At 38.9% G+C, this 27386-nt stretch overlaps 2 protein-coding genes across 8 annotated transcripts in view; one reads left to right on the forward strand and one right to left on the reverse strand.

Moving 5' to 3' along the window:
* Positions 1-62: 62 nt before the first annotated feature.
* On the forward strand, positions 63-3342 carry LOC127622421 (tRNA-specific adenosine deaminase 2-like). Of its 6 annotated transcripts, none has more exons than XR_007967971.1 (7): positions 63-280; positions 688-792; positions 918-1068; positions 1816-1922; positions 2057-2129; positions 2229-2348; positions 2630-2771. XR_007967971.1 is itself a non-coding variant. In XM_052096525.1 (6 exons), exons 1-6 carry the CDS (start codon positions 182-184, stop codon positions 2809-2811), a joined length of 717 nt encoding a protein of 238 aa, XP_051952485.1. In that variant the 5' UTR covers positions 63-181; the 3' UTR covers positions 2812-3342. The 6 variants fall into 6 exon arrangements, 4 of the variants coding, with proteins under 4 accessions (XP_051952485.1, XP_051952486.1, XP_051952488.1 ...); XR_007967972.1 differs by having other exon boundaries at positions 2675-2728; XM_052096525.1 differs by lacking the exon at positions 2229-2348 and having other exon boundaries at positions 2630-3342.
* A 3211-nt stretch (positions 3343-6553) lies between these two features.
* The window catches only part of LOC127622423 (androgen-induced gene 1 protein-like), a 56595-nt gene continuing 35762 nt past the window's right edge, over positions 6554-27386 (reverse strand). For both annotated transcript variants that reach the window (XM_052096529.1, XM_052096530.1), the window contains 3 exons: positions 13341-13456; positions 11587-11750; positions 6554-7770 (listed from right to left, as the gene is read on the reverse strand). In XM_052096529.1, coding sequence (XP_051952489.1) covers positions 7736-7770; positions 11587-11750; positions 13341-13456 — 315 coding nt within the window. In that variant the 3' untranslated portion in view covers positions 6554-7735. The remainder of the gene's footprint in view (positions 7771-11586; positions 11751-13340; positions 13457-27386) is intronic.

Consider the following 27386-nt stretch of genomic DNA (forward strand, 5'->3'; position numbering starts at 1 on the left):
CAGCAATCGCTCCAACGCCCTGAATGGTCCCTCCGTTATTACGTTCCCCCCGTTATTACGTTCCCCCCACAACACTGCACGTGTGACAAACACTTTACTCGTTCGTGTTATGTGCCACGATAGTAAATTTCATATTTGTAAATTATCGTAACACACATTGACTTTTAGACTTTTAATAAGGATGCAAGCAGACAGCGTGGAAAATGACTCCGCAAAGACTGGTTTTCTGCAGCCATCTGATAGTGAGATACAAACCTGGATGTCCGAGGCTTTTGGCATGGTAATACAATTCTGATGGTTCCAGTTTCTCTTCATTTAAAGTTTTGTTTATGTTTTCTCTTACTAACATTTATAGTACTATATTACAGATTTCGCATTAATACCATATTTACCATTACAGTTATTTTTATTATTGTATTTGTTTAACGGTAAAATCCATTACAAATCAATTAGAGATATCCTTCAAATAACCAATGTAAGAAATTTAACATTCTTTCTGTCATTTTTTGTTGTTTAATTTTGAAGGTATGATATTTTGGACAATTTACCACAGTTTTATTATAACTTTTTTGTTGTTGTTGCAATAATATCTGTAGTTGCTGTGGTATTTGGTTGCTTTTCTGCATTTTGGTTATGTATTTTGGGTTGTTTTGCGAAAATATTAAAAAATATTAATTTCCTTTAAAGGCAGTAGAGGCACTTGAGAAGGGAGAGGTTCCAGTGGGCTGTTTGATGGTTTACAACAATGAGATTATTGGAAAAGGGAGGAATGAGGTGAATGAAACAAAAAATGTAAGTATATGTGCTAATTAACATACAGTATATTTGATGGTTATTCCATTTATATGGTTACTTTTAGCCACTTATAGCCTTAAATGATCATTTGAAACCTCATTTATGTGTCTGCTCTACCAAAGGCTACCCGGCATGCAGAAATGGTAGCACTGGATCAAGTGCTTGATTGGTGCCATTTCAGAGAAAAGGACCCAAAGGAAGTATGTAAACAAACTGTGCTTTATGTGACGGTGGAGCCATGTATAATGTGTGCGGCTGCCCTGCGCCTGCTACGTATCCTTGAAGCATGACATTTCTGTCCTTAAATCTGGGTTACGGCAACTTAAATGTTTAAAAAGTCGTTTCACTATTAGTTTAGTGAAGTTTGTGTTTAGATCTTTGTCATTGTCTCTTCCCAGTAAAACAGAACAATCTTTCACCCCAAAATGAAATTTCTCTTATCAAATACTCACCCTCATGCCATCACAGATGTGTATGACATTCTTCTGCAGATTCTGCTCTGTAGGTCCATACAATGCAAGTGAATGGTGACCAAAATTTTGAAGCTTGAAAAAGCAGCATAAAAGTAATCCATAAGAATCCAGTGGTTTAATCCATGTCCTCTGAAGTGATCCAATTGGTTTTACGTGAGAACAGACCAAAATGTAATTCTTTTTCATTGAACATCTTGCCATTGCAGTTTCTAGACATGATCATTATTTCATGCTCGATTACAGATCTGGAAATCATGTATGCAAAGGAGAATGTTGATGTCAAGATTTAGAGTAAAAAAGGGAGTTACATTTTGGTCTGTTCTCACCCAGAACCGATTGAATCGCTTCAGAAGACATGGATTAAACCACTGGAGTCATATGGAGTACTTTTATGCTGGCTTTATGTGCTTTTTGGAGCTTCAAAGTTTTCACTTGCATTGTATGGACCTACAGACCTGAGGTATTCTTCTGAACATATTGTGTTCATTAGAAGAAAGTCAGGAGAGGAATCACAAAAGTAATGTTCATTGTAAACCTAAACGTGTAGACATACCTCTTGTTGCATATGGATGCAAAAATGAGCGGTTCGGAGGCTGTGGCTCAGTCCTGGACATCTCATCAGATGATTTACCACACACTGGGACTTCATTTAAGGTAAAATAATTGCTGCTTGTGTGTCTAAAATGCTTTCCTTGTTGAAAATAAACTCCCACTAGGTTGCCTGGTGTTCAGACTAGACCAATTTGTAATTGTTTTTAGTGTAGTACATGCTTATTTCCTCATTACAGTGCATTTCGGGCTATAGAGCAGAAGAGGCGGTTGAAATGCTCAAGATATTTTATAAGCAGGAAAATCCAAATGGTAAGGGAAGTCTTATTAATGTATGCATGTACCTGGACATTCTTGACTAAGTTTCATTGTAATGTTTCTGATACTGATGTTTAAGCCTCTGTTTTTTAGCTCCCAAACCTAAAGCGAGGAAAGATTAAATTAGTCCACTGGGTGGCGCTATAGTCATTCAGATAAAACAAGGACCACAAGATGAGGATAGAGGGACAATAGCTCCTTTGAGCTGAAATGGTAAAATGTACTTTTTGTTTTGGCTTCTATTTCTATCTTCAAATATTTTGAACCCTCAGACTTTGCCAGGGCTTCTGAATTTGGCATCTTTTTGAGATCTTTAAATTTATCTACTGCGTTTTGAGGAACTAGTGATCACATTGCCTCATTAGCCGGACCACATCACTTGTAAACCTGTCTTCCAGGCCTACTTTTTCTTTGTTGATTTCCTGTGTAGCTGGAAGATGTGTGTTGTTTGTAACAGAGGCGATAGTCCAGGCCTGTTCTGTATTAAATCCCAGGTTCTTCTCCAGCTCTTGCTTTCCCTGTGGCCTTATATAACACAGAACACTGGTTCCGAACCCTCAGTGATCTTAATCCTGGGCTCACCAAAGCAGATGCAGTGGCAGACCCAAGCGGAGTTTCCACTTACCTCATTGCAAGATACTTTCATTTGAAGGCCATTACTTTGGTACACCTGTGACAAATCTTCACTTTGTAATCTCATGCAACTTTCTGAAACACTCGAAGCACACAGGAGGGCCTAATAAGCACACTTCCACTTGTGAAAGAATTAATGTCATGTTGCGTTTATGGTTATTAAAGTATAATGTAGCTCTCATGAACAGTACCATAATGATCTCTAAAGCCCACATTATTAAATTGCCATGTAATGTGTTATTAGTGGCTGGAAGTGGGTTTTTTTGTGGGTGTACGCATGAAAGAGAAATCAAGCGGTTTTGGAAGTAGATGTGAGGTGTCTGGGACATTAAGATCTGTAATTTTTCAAGGCCTGTCAGCTTACACGGTTATGGGTTCTGCTGGTAATATCATATGTTTGAAAAATATCCTCTGTCAGTCAGTTACTGCACTGTTATTGTCATTGTAAGCAGAGATCCCATGTGTTTTATTGTTTTGTTATGAATGATCAGACATCGAGTGCTCACAGCTGGCTTTTTTAATATGAATGTACGGTCTTGATGTTGAAATGAGAGGAACTGTCATGAATAAATAAAAAATCATAATTTAAACTTATTGTGCAAGTATTATGATCTTAGTAACCTATTCAAACAACAGGCTACTGGTCCCACACCTGGTCTGGCATTTAACAGGTGTTATATGGAGTCAATGTAAATAAAAAACATTGTAAAACCAGCTGCACCCACCTACGCTCTGCCTGTTCTAATGGAGTGAGAATGATATTTCGTCTCTAATTCTTTATGCATAGACGATATTTAATTGAGGCAAAAATGATAGACTTGTTCAAGTCCACCGTGCACTTATTTTTTTACCTGAGGTGTTATTTCATTATTTACAATTTTGGAAAGTTCTCTTTTGTCCTTAATTGACACCTTCCATCACTGATAGCTTTCATTAACAAATTAACGATAGTAAAATTAACAGTGTTAACAGGCATAAAAAAGATCAGGTCAGGTGACGGTTAATCATTTATAGATTTCAGATTGCCTAATTCATAAAAAGCATAATTTACTTGTGGAACCTTACACTTATAAGGATGGTTAAAAATGACATCTTCATTTACTCACCATACTATTGATCCAAACCATTATGACTTTCTATCTTCCATTGAACACAAATCCAGATGCAGAATGTCCGTTGTATGGAAAAGATTGACAATGAAATTGAATGGTGACCAGGGATAGAACAGCCTGATTATCATTTTAATATTCTTCTAATATACCTGTAATTCTATTACCTTTATATAATTTTGTTTTCCATGGAAAAAAGAAAGTCATACAGGTTTGGAACAACATGAGGGTGAATAAATGAAGACCGATTTCCTCAGACATTGTAGTGTCCTTCAAATGGATATGCAGCACATAAATTTAGCTGCATGCACCTCATTTACTCCTTTTTTGATTTGTATTTGCAAAGTCTGTTTTTTATTTTTTTGAAGATCACGTTAATTGACGTTAGGGAACCGTGCAGTTTGGCACTTTTGCATGCAGGAGAGGCAGTGTTAATGAGAAGACTATGAAGTGTCGGTCTGAAATTAACACTCTGACAGAGAGAATTTAAACACACACACACTTTCCTTCTCTGCACACATAAACTCCACAGTTCCCTCCAAACACACAGCAGCTAGACTAAATTGTCAACAAGAATGTTGTCAAGAACTATCCAAATTTTATGGGTTTTCAACCAGGGCTCTGTGATGATACTGCAGGGGCTCTGCAGAGAAGATCCTTTTAATAACATTAGTTAAGATGAGGTTACAATGAACAATACTTAGTTAATCTTAGTTCATGTTAATAATATTGGTTATTGTTAGTTCATGAAATCTAGTGCATTAAATATTGTTAAGTGTTACCGTAACTTCTCATAAATCATTTTAACTACAGTTATAATACATTATAAGATTGACCCTATTCATTGTTATACTTTAGAGTATAACGCATTATAACAAAAGCAACATCCAATTTTAACAGCAGAAGCTTAAAAGGTTAATCGTATAGGTGCTGTTATGCATAAGCAGCATATTGTAAACAGTCAAAAGGCTTTATGACGTGATCATATTATAAGTGGTATTTGCCTGCTTTAAGTAAAGTTACAAAAGCAATATCTTTTTATAAACTTGTAACATACAATACATTACAAGTCAAACTTATATAATGGAAGTTATTTATAAAATAAGTGTCCAACTAAGATGCACAAACATGAAAGTTTATTGAATAGAGTCTAGTATAGAATCAGTTAGATTTAAAAAAAAAAAAAGAAAAATAATAATTTTTTGAAGATTGGCTACATGTGTGTGTTCAACTCGAGGGGAAGTTTCTGATATATTTTAAACCTTGTAGCTTTCCAAGTGTTTTCCGTAATATCTCAAAATTTACATTGAATATGTGTTATTTTGTGCATATTTAATGTATATAACTTCCGTCTTATAACCACTTAAAAATATCTTATGGATGTTTAGAAGAATATATTGCTTTTGTCATTTTAATTAAAGCATATGTATATTACAGTATTACTTCTGCAGATAAAATTGGATATTGCTTGTGTTATAATGTATTATAATTGGGGAAACAATTGTTTATGAGAAGTTATAATATATTACAAGGTGTATTGTGAGACATTACTAATGCATTATAATGCCTTAACAATGCATTATAAAAAGGCTTCATAGAGAGTTATTTCTATGAACCGACAATTACTCGGAGAATAAAAATGATGTGTGATGGTGTATGTGAACATTTCTAAAACAAGAGTGGAGGGCGTTTTGACAGTTTCATTTGAAAATGAAGATGTGATAATACCAGGTTTCTCACTACAAATAGCCTGAGGGGTTTTGCTCTTACCTAAAATCTACCACTATCTATCATTATTCTGTTATGCTGAATTGCTTTACTGGCTGTTCAGGACATGTATTTAAGTTTGAAAACTTGAAGGCCATCAATTACTTACCCTCATGATTTTCCAAGACTTCCTTTCTTCCATGGAACTAAAGAAGTAATTAATTATGAACAGAATGTTCTTATGAGTTAGATCTTTTCAATTAATAGGTTGATCAGGTTCACAAAACCAGTTTGAATGATTTGTTCCATAAGCTGACTTATCCGTTTAATTTGACTTAATGATCTGGTTGTTATAGTTATCAGTGAACAACTTAAATTTCACTCTGTTTCTCACACAAGCCTACTGTAGTATGCCTTTGTGTTTTTTTTTTTACTTAAGCTTTAGTTCCAGAACATCATTCAAAGTGTCACCTTTTGTGTTCCTTGAAAGAAAAAGTCATAGGGGTTTGGAACGACATGCGGGTGAGTCATTAATGACAGAATTAAAATTTTGTGTGAACTCTACTTTAAGCAGGGCCTTAATATTTAGACTTGTACATCACAAGTTGATTTTTATTCCTTGTTGAGCTTACTCATTTTCCTCAGGCACTGTGTGTGTGTTTCTCATTAAAAGAAAAGAATGTCCAGCTCTGCACAAAAGAATTGTTGTGTTTGGGCAACATCTCTGTCTTATAAGGCGAGGGTAAAAAAGGCCAGAGAAAATATGGGACAAACATTAAATCATAAGTACAACAATTTTTCTCTGTAATTGAAAGGTTGGCTGTACTTTTCCCGCAGAACTGTGGTGTGTCTGTGTTTGCGACAGGCTTAAATGTAAGCGGAGAAAGAAAACGAGAAGAAAATGGCAAGTGAAGATTCAAGGTCTCTGCGTCTTTTCTGTCTACCTCCACAGCTTTAAAGAAACAAAAATGAGACTGAGAAAATTCTATTGTCAAACGTTTTTATTATTAAAAGAAGAAACATCTGTAAAATAACTTAAAGGGATAGTTCAACCAAAAATGTCATCATTTACTCACACTCATGCCATCCCAGAGATGTATGACTTTCTTTCTTCTGCCGAACACAAACAAAGATTTTTAGAAGAATATTTCAGCTGTAGGTCCATACAATGCAAGTGTATGGTGACCAGACATTTGAAGCTCCAAAAATCACATAAAGGCAGCATAATAGTAATCCATAAGACTTTTGACTCTTCAAAAGTGATTTGATATGTGTGGGTGAGAAATAGTTTAATATTGAAGTAAATTTTTTTTACCATAAATGTCAACTTTCACTTTTAAAATGTGAAAGAATGTTTGTGTTCTGCAGAAGAAGGAAATTACACATCTGGGATGCATGAGGGTGAGTAAATGATGTGAATTTTCATTTGCGGGTGCACTATCCCTTTAAACCAAAAATAGCTACATTTCCAAATGATATGAAAAATGAAATCCCTTTGAGATAACTTCACCAAAATCCTCCACGAATTAGGAAATCGTCCCAATATACCTGTTTCTCTTCTGACAATGCACTTGGATTTCATGCAGCAATATCTGCTCAGCTTAAATGAGGAACTGTTAAATGGCTTTAGAAGGACCACATGACCTGTTTCCAACAGCATTATCTAAGCAAATGATCTTGTGCTCATTGTCAGTTGCAATATGCTATTGTAGTGGATAAAAAGGTGTTGCTTATTTGTTTTACAGAGGTAAGAGTAACAGAATCCCTCATAAATCATTCTTTAGTGAATGCACAATACCTGTCATGACATATGTAATGAGGTTTGTGATACTGGCCTTGTACACATGATTACAGCATGTGTACAGTAAATACCATACAGTGCTCGGACAATACTTGAGGTATTCTGAAATACTGTAACATTCAAACATAAAAGAAATATTAAATGTAATGTTCAAGCCAATAGAGGTCTGTGCTTTAATTAATTAAGGGGCAGTAATCAGGATGGGATAAATGTCTCAGAAGACCAAGAGATTGGGTAAATATGTAATCAGGATATCTTTGATAGTTAAGTCTTAATTGGTTCGAACTCCAGATTCAAAATGATTAGGATTCAAGTCTGGCTATGATATCTGGTTGCCTTTGCCATGGGCTTTAGTCAGATTTAACCTTGTCTGATTCCAGGGTACCTGAAAAAAAGGGGAAAACATATTTAATTACATTAATTACATATTCAGTAGGGATGCACATAGACATTTTGGCCATTACTGATAAACAGTAAATATGACAACTAATATGATGGATTTTTAAGCAACATCATATTTGCAAAAGTACAGTTGTAATAAATATAGGCACAGCTGTGATTTGGTCTTAGTTAATTACAGCCATGCTGAAGTTTAGGGCTGGGTATCGATACCGATTTCCCAATTACATTTAAATCCGATTTTGATACAATCTTACTTAATTCTGATTAATTTGGATATATTTTTGTTATAATGTCAATTTTGCTTGCATATGAATTATCTCAGATAATGCTGTAAATTATAAAGGGAACCTTCTTTGTACATTACGAAAAAAATATTATTATAAATTGACAACAGGGCCCAAACTATGCAGTTCAAGTGCAATATATTTAACAGATATGATAATTAGTCAACTTTAAAGTAAAAGTGAATTTTGATCTTGAATTTTTAAAGGAATAGTCTGGGTTCAATATAATTAAGCTCAATTGACAGCATTTTTGGAATAATGTTGATACAAAAATTACATTCACTTTCTTTAAAAAGAAAAAAACAAGAATAAAAATCTGGGTTACAGTGAGGCACTTACAATGGAAGTGAATGGGGATCAATCTGTACATTTTAAAATACTCACTGTTTCAAAAGTATAGCCACTAGATGTATATACAATATGCATGTTAAAACGATTACTGTAAAAAAAAAAAAACTTTACTCAGCTTATCTGTCTAAAGTTATATCCAATTTAAAATTTTATTGCTCTGATGACATAACGCTGCAAACCCTGTAATCCCGGTAATCAAATATTGAACCAACTTTACTGCTCAAATAATATACAAGTTTTTTTTTATTATTATAACTTTCACATTTCTGCCTTTAAAACCCTCCAAAAATTGGCCCCATTCACTTCCATTGTAAGTGGAATATTCCTTAAGAATCTATATCAGGATCTTTCAAATGAAGATTGCTATTAATCGGAAAATCTATATTTTCGGTATAAGGTTCAGTACAACAGCACAACCGATGGTGTGATGTTCCTTAAAATAAAAAGTGAATATTGAGTAAATTACATTTCAGGCACAATATTGCCCACTATCTCATTTTATTCTTGCTTCGCCAACAAAAATAGTTCCACAAGAAAGATCAAGCACAGGATTTCTAGCTTAATATCAGCATTCTTGGAACACCATTTTCCCAATAATGTTAGAGGACCATTAATAAATAAATCTTTAATATAGCTTTATGATATTGCACTCAGACTAAAGCACCAATCTAGAACTTTAAGTGACATTAGGTATTAAAACATTAGAATTTACTGTAAAAAAGATGAGTACCTTTCATTTTGAAACCTTGCATATAACAAATAGTATAGTCTGCTATGTATGCTAGTATAGTTTGAATTGTGAAAAATAAAATTATATTATGTGCTTTGATCATCAACATAATTAGATTGATTATGAATGCTAATTAAAAACAAAAAACAAACACAATACCAATATGTTCACTGATATACTGTTCACCCCCACATAGTATTCTGAATGATTTCTTCAGTCTGAATATTTTCATTATACAATTAATGTTGGATACTGCAATGAGATATTAACAATAATACAATCTGTAGTCTTGGCAACTGATTATGCATTTCAACAAGCTGTTAGAACTGTGAGTCATATTGATCAACAATGCAATGCATGAATGTCTGAGGTGTTCATGGCTGGTTAAGCTGGAGGGGCTGTCTTAGATTATGGCTGCCTTGGAAATGAGAGCAAGTGCTTGTACCGAGGATGAAACAACACAGATGAACTCCACAGAAGAGAGCTTGAGGTGGCAGTGTGTGTACACGTGAGAGTGTGTATGTGTGTATGGTGATTTGCAGGTCAGTGTCAAGCAGGTGGGAGGAAGCGAAGCCTTTGCCGTCTGCTGCTCTCAGACTGCTCACGGGCTCTGTTCCCATCTGCTGTATGCTGCCTTTAGCAGAACTACACCCACAATTCACTGCTCTCAGTCTATAGTGCTAACAGGTGGAGGAGTGTGCGTGGGTGCATCAGAAAGCTTGGAGGGATATATATGTACCTGGGGGAAATGTGTGTAAGTGTTTTAACAGGTTACGTGTGGGTTGGGGAGCAAAAAAAGGGTTTGTGTGAACACATAATAAACATACAATTTACAAATACACAGTATCTACCTTATGTTTGTAATTTACATGTATAAGTCAATGAGAAAAAAGCTTGTCCAAGCTGATGAAAGTGAGAAATAAAAAATAAAAAATTGTCAAAAAGGTGTCAATCTCATTGAAATGTAATTTTGAGTCCATGCTGGTTTCAGACATTTTATAGCAATTCATACACAAAATGTGTTTAATGTGTTTTTTTGAGTCATGAATATTTACTTGACATCAACAAAATCTTCCAAAATGTCAAAATATCAGATTTATTTTAAATGTCAGTCTAAAGGGGCACTCTCTAATTTATGTTTTTTTTGGTCACATGACAACAGAATGTTGGTTAAACCACCTGACTTTGAAGTTTTTCAAATATTAATAATATTTAAAAAAATTTATTTAATATAGAATTAATAATAAAATATTATTATATATATAACATTATTATTCCAAAACATTCTTTTCAAGAATTCCAGCATTTAAAGAGACTTTTATTTTATTCAATGTATGTATTTATTTATTTATTTATTTTGTACTGTTTTGTACGGACGGTTATCCCACTTAGACATTTAAAGACCTTTAGACTTTAAACTCAGAAATTAAAACATGTTCATCAGAGCAGAGGTGTATTCAAGTAATTGTTTTATGTGAATTGCATTTTTTATGTATCTTTGAGTAACTTAATAAATCCGGACAGAAAATGAGCATTGCGTCATTGACCCTTAAGCATTTGGCAAGTGACTTACAGTGTATTAATGCATACATTTTATCAGTAGGTGTATTCCCAAAGACTCAAACTTATGACCTTAGTAATGCTAGTGCCATGCTCTACCAGTTACAGGATCAAGTTTTAATTGGGGCAGAACACAAAATCAGAAAAACATAATGAGTTAAGCAGAATGTTTACGCTACTCTTTTCCATACAATTAAAGTGAACTGGGACAAACACTGTTGTGCTCCAAAAATGACAACAACAACAAATATAGTACCATAATAGTTCTGTACTAATAGTCTATACAACTTTATATTACAGTTTATGTAGAAGGAATTGTAAAAGAATTATAAAGCCATATGATAGCTTTGTGTGAGTGACAGACTGAAAAAGTTGTTATTGACTGAATATCTTCCCCTCTGCTGTAGCTTTCAAATCTGATTTGCGATTTGCATATTCAAAGCTGATATGTCACAATCAGTTACGGAGACACACATGAACCAATAGTGTATTATGTCAAACCTGGCATAGTAGCTATTCAATTATGTGAATATTTAAATATAGGAAAATAACATTTGAGAGTTTCTGTGGATGGGAACATTTTCAGTGAATTAATTAAATATTGGTCTGTTCTTCACAGAAAGCTATGGCTTCAGAAGACCTAGAATATAGCACTCAAGTCGTATGGACTACTATCATGGTGCATGTTTGTTCTTTTTATAGCTTGACAAGCCCCTCGTCACCATTTTCTTTCATTGCATGGAAAAGAGCTGCATGAACATTCTTCAAAATTTCTCCTTTTGTGTTCCACAGAAGAAAGAAAGTCTTATGAGTTTGGAATGACATTGAGATTGAGTACATTTTCATTTTTTAGTGAGCAAATCCTTTAACTCACTCTTTGAGGAATCCCAGATGTAGTTGTTTAGGATCTCTCCCAAGATGTAGTAGACATTGACCAGTATTGTGAGGCAGATGAAGAAGAGAAGTCGGGCCATTGGCCCAATGTGCTCCAGCAAAGGATATACCCAAACGCCTGTAATACTGTGCACCCAGCACATCCTATGAGGGCAAGAGAGAGAGCGAGAGAGAGAGAGAGAAAATCTTGTACCTTTGCACTCACGATCTGTCTTTGGTTCTGTCTGTCCTTCTGTCTGATAAATCCACCCTTTAAAAAGCTACAGAAACAGTCACCAGACTGTAAATGTATCTACCATTCATGTCTCTGAGCCCTAGACACTGCTCTTTTTGTTACAATGTGGTGCTGCTTAAATGATTTGTGCCAGAGTGATTTTAACACAGTCACATGGTCGTGATCTATATAACCTGTCAGTCTGTTTATGTAATGGACTGTGTCTGATTCATCTACTCCTGCATTTACAACTTTAAATTGAATATTTGATGAATAGTAACATTGGCCCACATTGGCCCCAAAAAGTATTTGAACACTTTAGAATACATTAGTCACACATACAAATGTTATTGGTTTAAATGACAAATGATCAAACCAAGTGGCATCTGCAAACAAATGATTCTAGAGCTTTTCTCAGAACTACTCTAACCTAAATTTTCCGTTCCATTTTTTTGTCTTAATTTTGAACAATATCCCTATTATCTTGTATTCTAAAACATATTTTGTAAAATGGTCAGCTTAAATAAATATGTACTTGTGCTATCTTTCAGCAATTATGTTTTTCATCTTACATTTGCTTTTTATGACACTATGGGTTTGGTTCAGGTTTAAGGTTTAGTGTATGGAGGTGTGTTTTTTTATTTGATTTAAAACTCGATAGAGCATTAACCTTAAAAACCTCATCTGTTTGGGAGAACATTTAACTAGCTTTTAGCACAACACAGTGGACATTTCACCTCGGAACTGGCGTGACACCAAAGGACCGCTTAATATCATAATGCAAAAATGTTGCCACAGTCACAATTTTTTCTAAGAACAGGCTGTTCAAATGCCTTGTTTTCTCTGACTCATGAGAGTCCTGTGAAATAGTGTGGGAGTATCTAGCACTTTAGGATTGCCTACAGATCTAATATGACTACATTTGTATATATAGGCCTATTTACAGTGCTTTGGGAATGAGGGATCGATCTGCCTCTCTCTGGACATCTCTGGATGGTAATCCTCATGTAAAGCTGCCTATGGATTAACAGCTGCAGAGGCAAGTCTTATTTCCTGACAAAATAAAATGCATCTCCTAATCAGCTTAATTTAAAAGGAAAATAAGACAGAGGGGTGTGTCCTGATAATCTTGTACTTAAGGTGATTTCGACAGACACCTCCTCCATGCTGTCAGACTAGTTTAGTTTGGCTCGAAGACTTTCTTCACATTGCCAATTAATCTGTTATATGTAAGACTAAATAAATCCATTGCTGAATATTTTCTAAAGGTTTCTAGAGCAGTAAAACAAGGGTTGGCTCAGTTTAGTTTTTGTATGCAAAACATGAGCAAATTAATTATCATCTAGAAAGACATAAGGGAATGATTTGGAGGTCAGGAAGATTAGGTTGCCTGATTTTAATTTGTTTTATTGACAATGTGCTACAACACTCTACAGTCAACTTTCACTGATCATGGTACCTACAGGGAGTCATTTATAAATTAACCCAGTGTGAAATTGAGTATGAAGGGAGACATTTACCATAGGACATATCCTACAGCAAACACGCACACCGCCAAGAGTCCACTGAACCTGCTGGGGTATTGATGGTATGTTGTTCTCATCTCAATTATGATGAAAGGAAGAACTGTTGTGTGCTGAAAAGGACAGAAATTGAGCGTAGTTAGTTTCAAAAATCACTTTGTGGAATAAAAACGTTTGCTATTATGTTGATGTCCTGGCACAGAAGATGGTGCACTTGCTCGTGACATACAGTATACAGTGGCCTCGATAAGTATTTCAGGTTCAATACAAGTTAAGCTCAACTGACAGCATTTGTGGCATAATGTTGATTACCAAAACAAATTGCAGTTGCAATAAGGCACTGACAATGGAAGTGAATTAAAGGGATAGTTCACCCAAAAATGAAAAATCTCTCATCATTTACTCACCCTCATGCCATCCCAGATGTGAGAAACAGATCAATATTTACGTGCTTTTTTCCTATATATTCTCATTAGTGCAATTTGTCTTAAAACAAAAAAAGAAGAATCTGAAACATAAAATAAAACTGCAGATTTATAGTAAAAAAAGAACTTATATATTGATCTGTTTCTCACCCACACTTATATCACTTCTAAAGATATGGATTTAACCACTGGAGTCTTATGGATTACTTTTATGCTGCCTTTATGTGCTTTTTTGACCTTCAAAGTTCTGGCCAACATTCACTTGCATTGTATGGACCTACAGAGCTGAAATATTCTTCTAATACTTCTTTTGTGTTCTGCAGAAGAAAGAAAGTTATAAACATCTGGGATGGCATGAGGATGAGTAAATGATGAGATCATTTTCATTTTCTGTGAAATATCCCTTTAGGTTGATAAACATTAAACATACACTGTTTCGAACGTATAGCCACAAGACGTAAACAAACGTTATACTTGTTAACATGATTTTACTGTAATAAAATCACAGATTTACTGGCGTTATAATGTTTACCAGATCACAAGGCATTACATAATCATGACAACAAATTTGAAATAGTGGATAAACTGTAACTTTACACAGATAAGTTTAGTAAACTATTTTGGAACATTAAAATCATGTTAACATAATCTTAATAATGTTTCTGTCTTTTGGCTCTACTATTGAAATGATTTGTATCTTTATGTTGATGGACTTTGCTGTTATGTTTACCTAACTCGTCATATGAAATCAGTTCCTTTCAAGTTCACACAGGTGTCCAAGCAGACTAACCACGTGTGTAGTTATCACAATAACTATGGATATAATCCAGTAATGTTTGGCAACCAGAAAGTATCATAACATTATATCCATTATTTTATCATCTGAAAAGAACAAAGTTCTTATTGTGATTTATTATTATTTTTTGCTTGAAAAACATGCTTGTGCACACTTAAAATAAATGCCACATTGTGGTTTGATAATTTGTAATATTAAGTAAAGATATTCATACTGAAACATTCTGCATTCTGCATGCATTCATCCTCTAAAATAAAGGCTAAAAATCCAAAAAGAAAGCTTTGTGCAGCCAAATTCTATTGCTATATTCAACATGTTTCCCTGGTAGCCCATAAAGGTTTCACAATGTTGTTTGCAAACTGTCTAATTGTGGTTTCGCTGTGGATTGATGGGTCATAAATCTCATGTAAGCAGTATCTGTTTTCTCTTGTTATCACCTCATTTGTAAGTCTAATGTCCTCAAAGTCAGAAATTCCCATTTTGAAGCCCTTTTAAAAGTCAGCCACCTGCATTACTGTATCAGCTGTTGTGTATCTGATATTCTCAAAAGACCCCCTCAAAATAATCTGCATAAAAAGGACTGCAGCCTCAGTTTGACTCTGAATGCATTTAACATTTAGTCACAGGCACGTGATGCTGAATATCAATATAGTCCTTTAAGATGAAGTAAGTCATTTTCTCTATGTTAAAATTCTTTTGTATCCCAGCTTAACATACAGAGTCGACTATAAATAAGCCATTTGTAGGTTAATCCCCCAAACGTATAAACACTGTGGGTTTGTGGCACTATCAAAACATTACTCTATTTGTTTGAGCATCTGTGAGCTGAGAAACTAAATTACAATATATACCTTAAATATTAACAAAACTCAAATTTAATTCTGTTGTGAATTCAAATTCATTTATAATTTTAAAATCACAAGATTTAGTCCACAAGAAGGCGCGGCAAATACATATCAGGCAAATAGCTAAATAATTATATTATTGCAAAGCCCCTTCCTGGCTGTTAAAAAATTCAATTCCATTTTAAACTACAGTGCATAAAATAATAATTATAAAAAATAAATAAAAAGATTTAGCTAGTTCATATTCTCAAATATGAAGTAAAAAGTCAAATGAGGAAAAAAAAATCTTTAATAGACAGTTCTATGTAAAAATGGTGTTGTACTAGTGTCACAGTACAACGCCAGACTCAAGCTTCACAAAGTGTTATATCACAGTGTTTTTTATTCATTCAATTTTTATGTATGATTCCCAGAAAGTAGTGGTATTCGGTTGAACTCGGTGGTGAAGCGGCTCAGTCTACGAGCTCAGGCCACGGCTATTCAAACAGATGGATCACAACAGAATGAACTTTGCGTCAAGTTAAAAGTAACTTCAACCTTTAAAAACATGTCTCGAGACACTTGCATTCTTTTAAACTGTATTTGTTGTGCTGCATCTAGCCTTAGAATGCGATCCATCTGAAGTTATCGTCAGTGCTGGTATACATCCAAAATTAGAATGCACAGTTTAAGCATTCGAATGTGAATGTACATTTGCAACATTGGCTCAACCAATGGCAGAGGTTTGGGGCAGGACAACCCTGTTTTTATCAACCAGTGGCAGATGGGGGTGTGTTTGGGAAATGTTGGTGCCATTAGTTCCACAGAAATTACACACCTTACCTTTAAAGCTGTAGAATTTTTTTTGCTGGAACCAAAAGGATATCTGTCCATATTTTGTAATGGTCTATTTTTTATAACAATGATCTCAACTAACTCACCATCCCACTCTTTTCCAACCACCTGCGCTAGGACCAAGAATAGAATGGTTACACAACCCCAAGCAAATTAAACAAGAAGTGCGAAGGAAGCTGGGTGTGGATTCAAGTCGGGTGTTTGTCAGACAGGCTGACATAGTTTTGTGCTGCTGAAAAGATGGTGGCATGCTAGGCGAGCCAAGATAAGGTGGCACAGCTGGGCTAGATTTGCAGAACTACAAATTATATTTCTGAGGCTTTATCTACCATTTAATAGTATAAGTGAGAATATGGGGTGAGCTATCACCATTACGACCACTATATAGGCCAATACAAACACTTCACATCTTGGATAGTAACATAAAGTTAGTTTATGGTCATTTCAAATGCTGAGATTGAATAAGTACTTAATTTTATGATATTAAAATAATGTAAATGCCAATATAACATTTGTATTAAAACGTATTTGGGCTGATGGCTTCTGAAAATATGAACTATGATGAACTTTGACAATGCATATTACAATAGGTCAGTAAAGGAGGTTATTAAAGGCATAATTTAACCAAAAATTACAATGATGTTATCATTTAATCACCTCATGTTGTTCCAAACCCATAGGACATTCTTCCATGGAACCTAAAAGAAAATGTAAGGACTAATTACAGCCTCAGTAACTGTTCACTTTCATTGTTTGGGAAAAACGTGCAATGAAAGTGAATGTTGACTTTTGTGTTCCATGGAAGAACGATCATCATGGGTTTGGAACAACATAATGGTCAGTAATTGATGACATCATTTTTATTTTTGGCTGAACTATCCCTTGAAATAAACAGGGTTTCATTTCGTACACAACGCTAACTTATGGTACTCATTTTATTGCGGGCCCACTTCTAGCCCTAATCCCCAGATGGCGCCCTTCTTACATAAAGCTCAATGAAAGCATCTCATCCCCTGCTGCTCTACCCTCAGTTGACCCCATGAGTGTGGTGGAAATGGCATCCGAAAGGAGACTTTTAAGCCTTACTGAAATTACATGACATGTTGATATTCTGATACACGTTTAACATTCCACCACACAGAGATCTCAGCTCTTATTTAAACCCCTTTTGCAACACTAGTTTCTATGCTGAATATAAAAACAGACCACATATACTGGTCTTTCCTTTGATTTGTGTTTATGTCTGATCAGATGGGCAGGTCTAAACACATCTGAGGTTGGAAAGTTCATCATCGTCTCTGACAAGTGTCAGAATAGATATGTACAGTTAGTGAGATAGCAGCTATTTTAAAGAAGCCCAGCAGTGTGTGTGTGTGTGTGTGTGTGTGTTTGTATGTGTAACTTCATATGTGTCACCCTGTGACTGAACCAATGATGTGTGAGTTACCGGTTATGAGTCAAGTTACTTCTAACCAAACAGGTACTATAACTCCTGAGTAAAGCAGCCACTGTCAATCAATAGTTGTACAGTGTTGTTGATCAGCTTAGATGATTCGCACTGACCCAATTTTTGCATTCTCGTACTGTGCTGCATGTTGTTCAGGTTTGTGGACTATCAAGGGAGCCTCAGTGAAGTTAAGTATTCTTCAGGGTCAGAAATTGGCAGATGTCACTGAAAGTGAATTTTTTTTTTTTTGCCTATATATGAAGGCAATAAAATGCCCACCATAGAGAATTTTTATTATAATCGTCTAGGTTACGTATGTAACCTCCGTTCCCCGATGGAGGGAACGAGACGTTGTGTCAGAGAAGCGACACTAGGGGTCTCTCTTGAGCACCGATATTCACCTCTGAACTATGAAAAAAGGCCAATGAGAGTTGGCAACCAGTATTTGCATGTCCCGCCCCCGGACATACGGGTATGAGTGGCAAATACATCGCATAGCCTATACTTACGTCTTATGCGGAAAAGTAGTGCGGTGGTAGATCCAGCCTCGCAGAGGGGGGAAGCATACAGCACGGCAACCGAGGCAGCTGTAACTGCCTAAGGGAAACATGGAGTCAACTCGTGAGGGGACAGAACCATAGTTTTACACACAGGGGGAGTCCGAACAGGAGGCCTTACCTGTGGGGCACCTATACCAGTACAGGGTAGCTTGCGGTACCTGCAGTGGTTTGGCCCCACGAGGGCTAGGGAGGAGTCAACCAGTGTCCCAAACCTGGGATCTCCTGGGAATGAAGGCGCACTGTTTCCCCTGGTTAGGGGGAAGGGCGCTGGGTGCAAGCGATTCACCCGGTCAGATCGTGGACGTGCCACCGAGTTCTACGGGCTCGGTACCTGAGAGAACACGGGACGATACTGACTCAACTCGGAGATTGTAGAATCTCGCAAAAGTGTTAGGTGTTGCCCAGCCCGCTGCTCTACAAATGTCTGCTAGGGCAGTGCCCCTAGCCAGTGCCCACGAGGACGCAAAACTCCTGGTGGAGTGGGCTCGGACCCGCAAAGGGGGCACGGCCTGGGTGTGATAAGCCAGGAAATGGCGCCGACAACCCAGTGGGCGAGTCTCTGCTTGGAGACAGCATTACCTTTCTGCTGTCCCCAAAGCAGACGAAGAGCTGCTCAGAGCGCCTGGTGCTCTGTGTGCGGTCCAGATGAATACGTAAGGCACGCACTGCACACAGCAGTGAAAGGGCTGGGTCTGCCTCCTCCCGGGCAGCGCTTGCAGGTTCACCACCTGATCCCTGAAGGGTGTGGTAGAAACCTTGGGCACATAGCCCGGTCAGCGGTCTTAGGATCACGAAGTGTCCGCCGGACCGAACTCCAGGCAAGCGTCGCTAACAGAGAACGCATGCAGGTCCCCGACCCTCTTGATGGAAGCGAGCGCGATCAGCAGGGCGGTCTTGAGAGAGAGGGCCCTGAGTCCAACTGAGTCAAGCGGCTCGAAGGGGGGTCTCCGGAGTCCCATAAGGACGACCGAGAGATCCCAGGAGGGAAACAGGTTAGGCCGGGAGGGAGTCATCCTCCGGGCACCTTTTAGAAACCTGCCGATTAAGTCGTGCTTACCAAGAGACTTGCCGTCTACCGTGCCGTGGTGGGCCGCGATAGCGGCAACATACACCTTGAGGGTGGAGGGGGACAGCCTCCTCTCCAGCCTCTCCTGAAGAAACACGAGCACTGACCTAACTGCGCACTTCTGCGGGTCTTCGGCTCGGGAAGAACACAAGTCTGCGAACAGACGCCACTTCAGGGCGTAAAGATGCCTGGTCGAAGGGGCTCTGGCTTGGTTAATAGTGTCTATGACGGCCGAAGGTAGGCCGGCTAGATCCTCCGCGTCCCATCCAGGGACCAGACGTGGAGATTCCAGAGGTCTTGATGCGGATGCCAGAGCGTGCCCCGTCCCTGAGAAAGAAGGTCCTTCCTCAGGGGAATTCGCCAGGGAGGGGCTGTCATGAGGAGCGTGAGATCCGAAAACCACGTCCGGTTGGGCCAGTAGGGGGCCACCAGAGTGACTTGCTCCTTGTCCTCCCTGACCTTGCATAGCACCTGTGCAAGAAGGCTCACTGGGGGAAAAGTGTACTTGCGCAGTCCCGTGGGCCAGCTGTGCGCCAGAGCATCTGTCCCAAGGGGAGCCTCTGTGAGGGCATACCAGAGCGGACAGTGGGAGGTTTCCTGGGAGGCAAACAGGTCTACCTGGGCCTTGCCGAACCTGTCCCAAATCAGCTGGACCGATTGGGGGTGGAGCCTCCACTCTCCGCCGGGCAAGTTTTGCCTTGACAGCGCGTCCGCTATCACATTGAGGTTGCCGGGGATGTGAGTGGCGCACAGTGACTCCAGTCGCTGCTGACTCCAAAGGAGGAGACGACGGGCGAGCTGTGACATGTGGAGGGAGCGTACTCCGCCTTGGCGGTTTATGTAGGCCACCACCGTGGTGCTGTCTGTCCTGACTAGGACATGCTTGCCACGAATCAACGGAAGAAATTTCTTCAGGGCAAGAAAAATGGCCAGCAGCTCTAGGCAGTTGATGTGCCAGCGCAGCGGGCCTCGGTTCCACCGGCCTGCGGCTGTGCGCCCGTTGCACACGACGCCCCAACCCAATTTGGAGGCGTCGGTTGTGACCAGAACGCGATGGGACACCTGCTGCAAGGGTACTCCTGCCCGTAGAAAGCAGAGGTCTGTCCAGGGTTTGAAGGTTTGGCGGCAGGCGGGGGTAACTTCCACGCCGTGCGTGCCATGGCGCCATGCCCCGGACATACGGGTATAAAGGGAAGAGGGGTTTCACTCACCTCTGTCAGCGAGAAGCATTGCTGCTGGATCTACAGCGTGTTCTCTCTCTATGTACGCTGTGCAGTCTACAAATTCTATAAATCGCCAAGGCGGAGTGCGCTCTCGTCATATGTCACAACTTGCCCGCCATCTCCTCCTTTGGAGTCAGCCGCGACTCAAGTCACTGCGCGCCACTCACATCCCTGGCAACCGCAACACAACAGCGGATGCGCTGTCGCTGCAGGTTTCACCCAGCGGAGAGTGGAGGCACCCCCCCAGGTTTCGCCGGGTAAATCCCCACGAATGGACAGGACCCCGGCAGCATTGGCACATCAACTGCCTAGAGTTGTTGGCTGTATCTCTTGCCCTACGGATGTTTCTCCCACTAATCCGGGGCAAGCATGTCTTGATCCGTTCAGACAACACCGCGACGGTAGCATACATAAATTGCCAAGGCGGTGTGCGCTCTCGTCATATGTCACAACTCGCCCGCCATCTCCTCCTTTGGAGTCAGCCGTAACTCAGGTCGCTGCGTGCCACTCACATCCCTGGCAACAGCAACACGACGGCGGACGCGCTGTCGCTGCAGGTTTCACCCAGCGGAGAGTGGAGCCCCCCCAGGTGGTCCAGCTGATATGGGACCAATTCGAGCTCCTCTCGGGACAGACGCGCTGGCACACAGCTGGCCCCGGGGGCTGCGCAAGTACGCGTTTTCCCCAGTGAGCCTTCTTGCAACAGTGCTGTGCAAGATCAGGGAGGACGAAGAACACGTAACACGGTCAGTTCGTGGCGTTTTTATATGGGACCCCTTGTGTCACTTCATTCGACACAATGTCGAGTGAGTGACAGAAGGGGAACGTCATGGTTACTGTTGTAACCTCCGTTCCCCAAGGGAAGGAATGAGACGTTGTGTCCCTCCTGCCACAGCACTAGACCTACCACTGTAAACGACCGTACCTTATTTTTGGCTCCTCAGTCCAAAATCCTGACTGGCACTCCCTGCCCCGCTTCCCTTTATACCCATAGGTCCAGGGCGGGGCATGCAAATTTTGTCTGCCAACTTGACATTGGCCTTTTCTCAGGTTCAGAGGTACGTTTAGTGTCCCAGAAAGACCCATTGTGTCACTTTATTCGACACAATGTCTCGTTCCTTCCCTCGGGGAATGGAGGTTACAACAGTAACCATGACGTTTTGTGTTCTTCATTGTCCTCTAAAACATAGTAATTTCCTCCTTATTGCTCATTACTCTCAAATATTTGCAAAACATGTTTGTGGCAAGTTTCCACGACTGGCAAAACCTTTTCATCTGTTCCCAGAAGCTACCACCACATGGAGATCTTTACCATCATAGGGTGTCAAAGTTGGCACTTGGATATGAGACAGTAATTCTATTCATTACAGTGATTACATTTTAATTACTATAATGCCAAACTTCTGCGGAAAAGCAGAGAAAGTATGCCTCTCTATCATAGAGATATGTCTCAGCATGCATTTACATTGAAGTATTCTCAAAGTAGCATGCTCACCCATGTGCATTCCATCTTACAAATCACACTTAGGGGTAATCATTATTGCCCGATATCAAAAGCCCTCATACTCTGCTGATATGACTTTCAAACTCTTTATACTGATCCTTAAGGACTTAAGATTGTAAGCACTTGTGCATAGATTGGTGTGGGTTTTCCAGTTGCATACCAATAAGTGAATTGTGCCTAACAAAAACACCAATATGCAGAGAAGGTGGCAAAATGTTGAATAGGGACACTCAAAAAATCTTGGACGGTGGTTCACCCTTGCTCTTGAAAGTTCTTATTTATGAAATGAACCCTACCTGACCTTTCTTCTGACCAATATTATGACATTATAGAATTTAGTCTGAGCAGACAGCATATTTAAGGCAATTGAAGGCAAGATTCTGAGGGATAGACTTGTTGACCGTTCAATCGCTTGAACTATTTAAATCACATCTAATCATACAGAATGATTGCACTGTGAATTTGATGACAGTTGGTCGAAAGTGTTGCTGTTGAAATCGGTCTGTGCTTACCGAAAATTCAAATCACTGCTTACAATCCCCCAGTGGCCAGAGCTGAAATTGTTGTTGAATGTTCGGCACACACAAGCTCCATTTTCTGGGTGAAATGTTAAAAGAGTGGGGTCAAAAGTAAGTTGTATTTTTATTTGTAAAGGATGCAATACAGTCAACAGGAATTAATATTTAATTATCTCCCTAACCCAAACCCCAACCCGACCACAGGGAGTAAATATTTAGATTTAGGAATAAAAAATGTAACCTCTGAATCCCATTCACCATTGTGCTTACAGCCTTAAGTCCGTAAAGGATCAGTATAAAGAGGTTGAATGTCACTTCAGCAGAGTATGAGGGCTTTTGATAGCGGGACTGTGACAGGGCGGAGGGCGGGGCCGGGTCGTCATTATACACACCCAGTCCCTTATCAGGCTAATTAAGTCTCAGAGAGGGATAAAGGCCGACTGCGGAATGTGGTGCGTCAAGAGAGAGATCGTTTACGGTCAGCTGACCGTCATGTGTGTTTGTGTCTTTTGTTTAAGTTTCTCATTAAAGTATTATTTATATTCCCAAGCCTGTTCTCACCTCCTCCTTGCCCATTTATATCCCTTTACACTGGTGCCAAAACCTGGGAAGGAGGAGGGATACACCATAGTAGAGTTCTTGCTACTACCGTGGCCGCGACCGTCTGCTTGGGGACAGAGGAGCCCGGCCACCTGGAAGCGGAGGAACGGCCGCCGACCACGAGGGGAGAAGGGGCTCCTAACCGACCAGCCTATTGACGATATTCAATATATCAATAATTATGTATTGTCTCTGAAATGACTGTAAAAGTGTTTTTTTTAAACCAGAGGAACCATTTCATCCAACAAAGCCTTTGTAGCCAAGTAGATGCAATATTTTAAAGGCATTGAAAAAACTAGACTATTTATAACTATATGTTTGCCTATATTTCTTCACTAAATGTAAACAAAGATGAATGAGATTTAATAATTTCATTGATATGCACTTTTATATTTATATTTTATTTACAATGATACAAAGTAGCTTAATAAAAAGCATTATTTACCATCATCTATTTTTACCAAAACATTCTTTAAGAATGAACAAGGTGTACAAAAACTACCAATGTTCTGCATCTGGTGAAACACTGTAATCTCCTCCTTTTCAGTTGTGCCATGTTTGTAGATGTGTATAATAACTTGTAACGGTTACTAATGTATGGAATTGTGTGAATGCTTGACAATGCAGTACTTTTCTTTCACAATGCATGTCAACTGCTCTAAAACGCTAAAAACACAAGCCCTATTATTCAAAAGTGCACACAGACCATGTTTATCCATCGCAGCCTTTTGCAGTTTAATAATCACATAATCACACCATTTTTATGTTATTTTGTTTAACTGTGCAACCACGAAGGACCGTGAAATTACACTACTGATGCACTCTTTACAATACTTAATGGCGAAATAAAAAGCACATTAAAATCATTGCGTATACACAATACTGCATAATTTATATATCGTCACCAAAATCATCTTGATTATATCGTGAATATTCAATATATCGCCCAGCCCTATTTTGGCATTTGGCAATGATTGCCACCAACAGTACAACCCATTGAACAAGACTGTTCAATGTCTATCAAGACTGTCTATCCTTACATATCATTGTCTCGCATATTAAGCAGGAATAGGACAAACTATTTTAACATCGGTACATTTTTTTAATTCAGCTTAAACACTTTCTTTCAGGAACTTTGCTCAGGCTGAGAAAAGAGATCTGGAAATAGTGTTTGGCTAGACCCCAGGACATATTTTAGCTTCCCCAGTGTCTGTTTCACTGGGAATGATAATAGTTCAAGAGTTAGACATAACCCCCGCATGCAATTAAGTACTGTGGTTGTGGACACGAAAATGCCTGATCACGGTGCAGAAAAAATTTGTATTGGGAAAGATATTGGGAAAGAGAGAAAAATGGTTGTAAAGGTGTAAAGAGCCTAAAACTCCAAGAACAGCCATCTCCTTGGTGATCATGCTTCTGATAATCTATTCTAATCAATGATAAGCTATACTTACATGCTCTCTGACACTAATAGTTAATTCATAATATGGAGAGCTCCAAAAGAACATAATTATTGGCAGAACCTTTGTCCAAACCTTCCAGTTTCTGGAGTTAAGCAACACAATTGTTTTTGTCCTCCCACAGTGCAATCAGAGTGAGACCATGTGCAGTATGTAAGGATTTCACAGCTGTGTCCCAGATGGAATTCAACCCTAACACCTAGTGGTCAAGGTGTCAAGTCCTTAGCTATTAGCGTTTGGCTGTTTACTGCCACTCTAACTGTGGAATCGGAGAAATACAGTGACCCAATAAAGTATTTATGCACTTAAGCTACATTTAAATGGATAGTACACTTGAAAATTTATGTACAGTACTCACCCTCATTTTGTTCCAAACCAGTATGATCCTTTCTTCCATGAAAGTGTGTGTGTGTTGGGGGGGGGTGTCTTGCTTTATATAACAAAATATAAAAGTGGCATTACAAGACAATAAGACAAAAAACTAAAAGAACAGTATATGGACACTTTTAGGTTATAGTTATAGTTAAATTGATTACCTAAACTTGTGGTTGCTATTAGGGTTGCAAATTTTATAAAATGTTCCTAATTGACAGTCATTAACATTAATAAATAAAAATGGATTAATAATTAACAATAACAATAAGAAACTGTAAGTGGTGAACAGTTTGAAACTAAAACAAAAATTCATATTTGTCTTCAGTGAAAGCTTTATTTGTACAAAGAATGATTTTTAACTGACAAACCGTTCTAATGTAAACATGAAAATGTCAACATCGGACAAAAATTCCTTACTGTAGAAGGAAACGTGAAAACATGAAACAGACACTGAAGTATGTAGCCTACTGTTTAAATATCATTTTAATAAACGCTCTTGAGAAATGTGAGTATTGGAATTTTCCTCTTAATATATACACTCAGTGTTGAGTGTAAGCGCTGTGTGAATACGTTTAATAACATACCTCTACACTGGTGAAGGTCAGACTTAAAAGTGTCACTCCAAAAGTGACTCCAAATACTTTTTTGTGGCCACTGCAGTTTGTCAAAACTAGTCATTACGGTTGCTATCATTGCTGAAAATTGAAGGCCAACCATAGAAATGAAAAGCACTACAGGTGAATAAAAAAAAAAAAAAAGCCAGCTTCTTTACAATTGCTGTCATTCTCTAAAAGGTTTAAGAAGATTTACACACTTAACACTTAAACAAAAAGCCAAACACAAAGTTGTTCTCCTTGGAAAATCAATAGCTAGTGATAAGTCTTACAAACAAAGAGACCAGAGCTTTTCTCTTGGAAGTCAAGGCAACTATGATTGCTGGGATGTCATATTAATACATGCAATACCTCAACTTGCATTGTGGATATAGTTACATCTCTTGTCACAGATGAGCCAGTTGGTTTAGGGCCCTTGATTTAGCATGCCTTGACCTGTTGAAGGGACAGAGCTCTATGGAATCCGAACAGGAGATATGCATGCTAACTCCGCACCGGGCCGCCTAATAGAAGGCTCACCGAGGGTATAGGGTGACGGAGAGAGTGCTCCCAAGGTCGGGTGTTGTGTTTCCCTGCCTAGCCTCCTGGTCCAGTTGTGACATACTCTCTGTGGCTCCCAGTCAACTGGGGCTCACATGACCTCTTAGCAGACACAAAGTCCCTACTAAATAGTATACCCCCAGGGCAGCACCGCAAGCAGCCACTACCACAAGGAGAGCCTGTTTAGGTCCCCTCTCAGCAGGATGGGTATCAGTGGATTTGACCTGACGGTGCATATTTCAACACAGAGGCGAGCTTAAATATGACCCAGACGTGTTTTGTTTTAGCGTGTGTTTGTGGGGCCCTGTCTTAATTTAACTTGGCAGCTCTGTTTCTCTGACCACCAGGCAGAGAAGCTCTTGGAGTCTTGTGGTTTTGGCCAGCATGCCTGGACTGTCTATGGAAAATCCCCTCCAACAAAACAGCACAACTCACTCAGAAGACCCTGAACTATAAACAGGACAGGCCTTGTCAAACACTCCCACTTCAGCAAAGGATTTAGACTCAGTATCCTCCTGTTCCAGCAAAAGGGCCACATGTACTTGAGATCAATTCTGCTCAAGTGTCAAACACTTGCTCTCTGATAACAGAAAGGATAGCGAGATAGAATTACTGGCCTCCGTTCACACAGACAACCGTGTTCCCTCAAGTTTAGCACAAGACATGGTCAGGAGACACAATATGCGTGATTCCATTTTGGTGCGAGGCACGTGTTGAGATATCACAAACTCATTATGCACCATCAAACACACTTCAACAGCAGTCTGCCACACCAAAACTGGTGTGAATACAGATGTCTCTGTGTGAAAATTAAAAGCAGGGGTTACTGGGTGATCTACTGTTGAAAACGCTCAAAGAATTCTGAGCTAGAGAGAGAATCGTTTTGCAGCCCCACTGATGCAAAAACCTCTTGCCAACTTTATCAACAATGGGCAAGAAAGCAAACTATGAAACAGCCATCATTCACTGGGTTGAGATGGGTAAATATTTTCCCAGTTGTTAGGGATGAGCTAGCGAGCCAGCTATGTACTCTTTTTAATGACTGGGTTTGGACGTCGGAACCTCACCTAGTAACTTTTCCAGGCTCAACATGGCAACTCAATCATGAGCGTGAGCATGACATCGTACACCACCATACCTCAAACTGCAGTGAAATATTAGTGTCCAGAACAATGGACCTGCAATTATTGATCTTTTTAAAGTAATCCCCCAGCACTTCTAATCACTTTTAAAATG

This window comes from Xyrauchen texanus, chromosome 28 (genome assembly GCF_025860055.1).
Source record: "Xyrauchen texanus isolate HMW12.3.18 chromosome 28, RBS_HiC_50CHRs, whole genome shotgun sequence".
NCBI lineage: Eukaryota > Metazoa > Chordata > Actinopteri > Cypriniformes > Catostomidae > Xyrauchen > Xyrauchen texanus.

Coding starts and splice junctions, on each gene's coding strand:
- LOC127622421 (XM_052096525.1), top strand. CDS start 182: ATGCAAGCAGACAGCGTGGAAAATGACTCCGCAAAGACTGGTTTTCTG. Junction 793..917: donor AGGTGAATGAAACAAAAAAT/GTAAGTATATGT, acceptor GCTCTACCAAAG/GCTACCCGGCATGCAGAAAT. Junction 1,069..1,815: donor GGCTGCCCTGCGCCTGCTAC/GTATCCTTGAAG, acceptor CTAAACGTGTAG/ACATACCTCTTGTTGCATAT.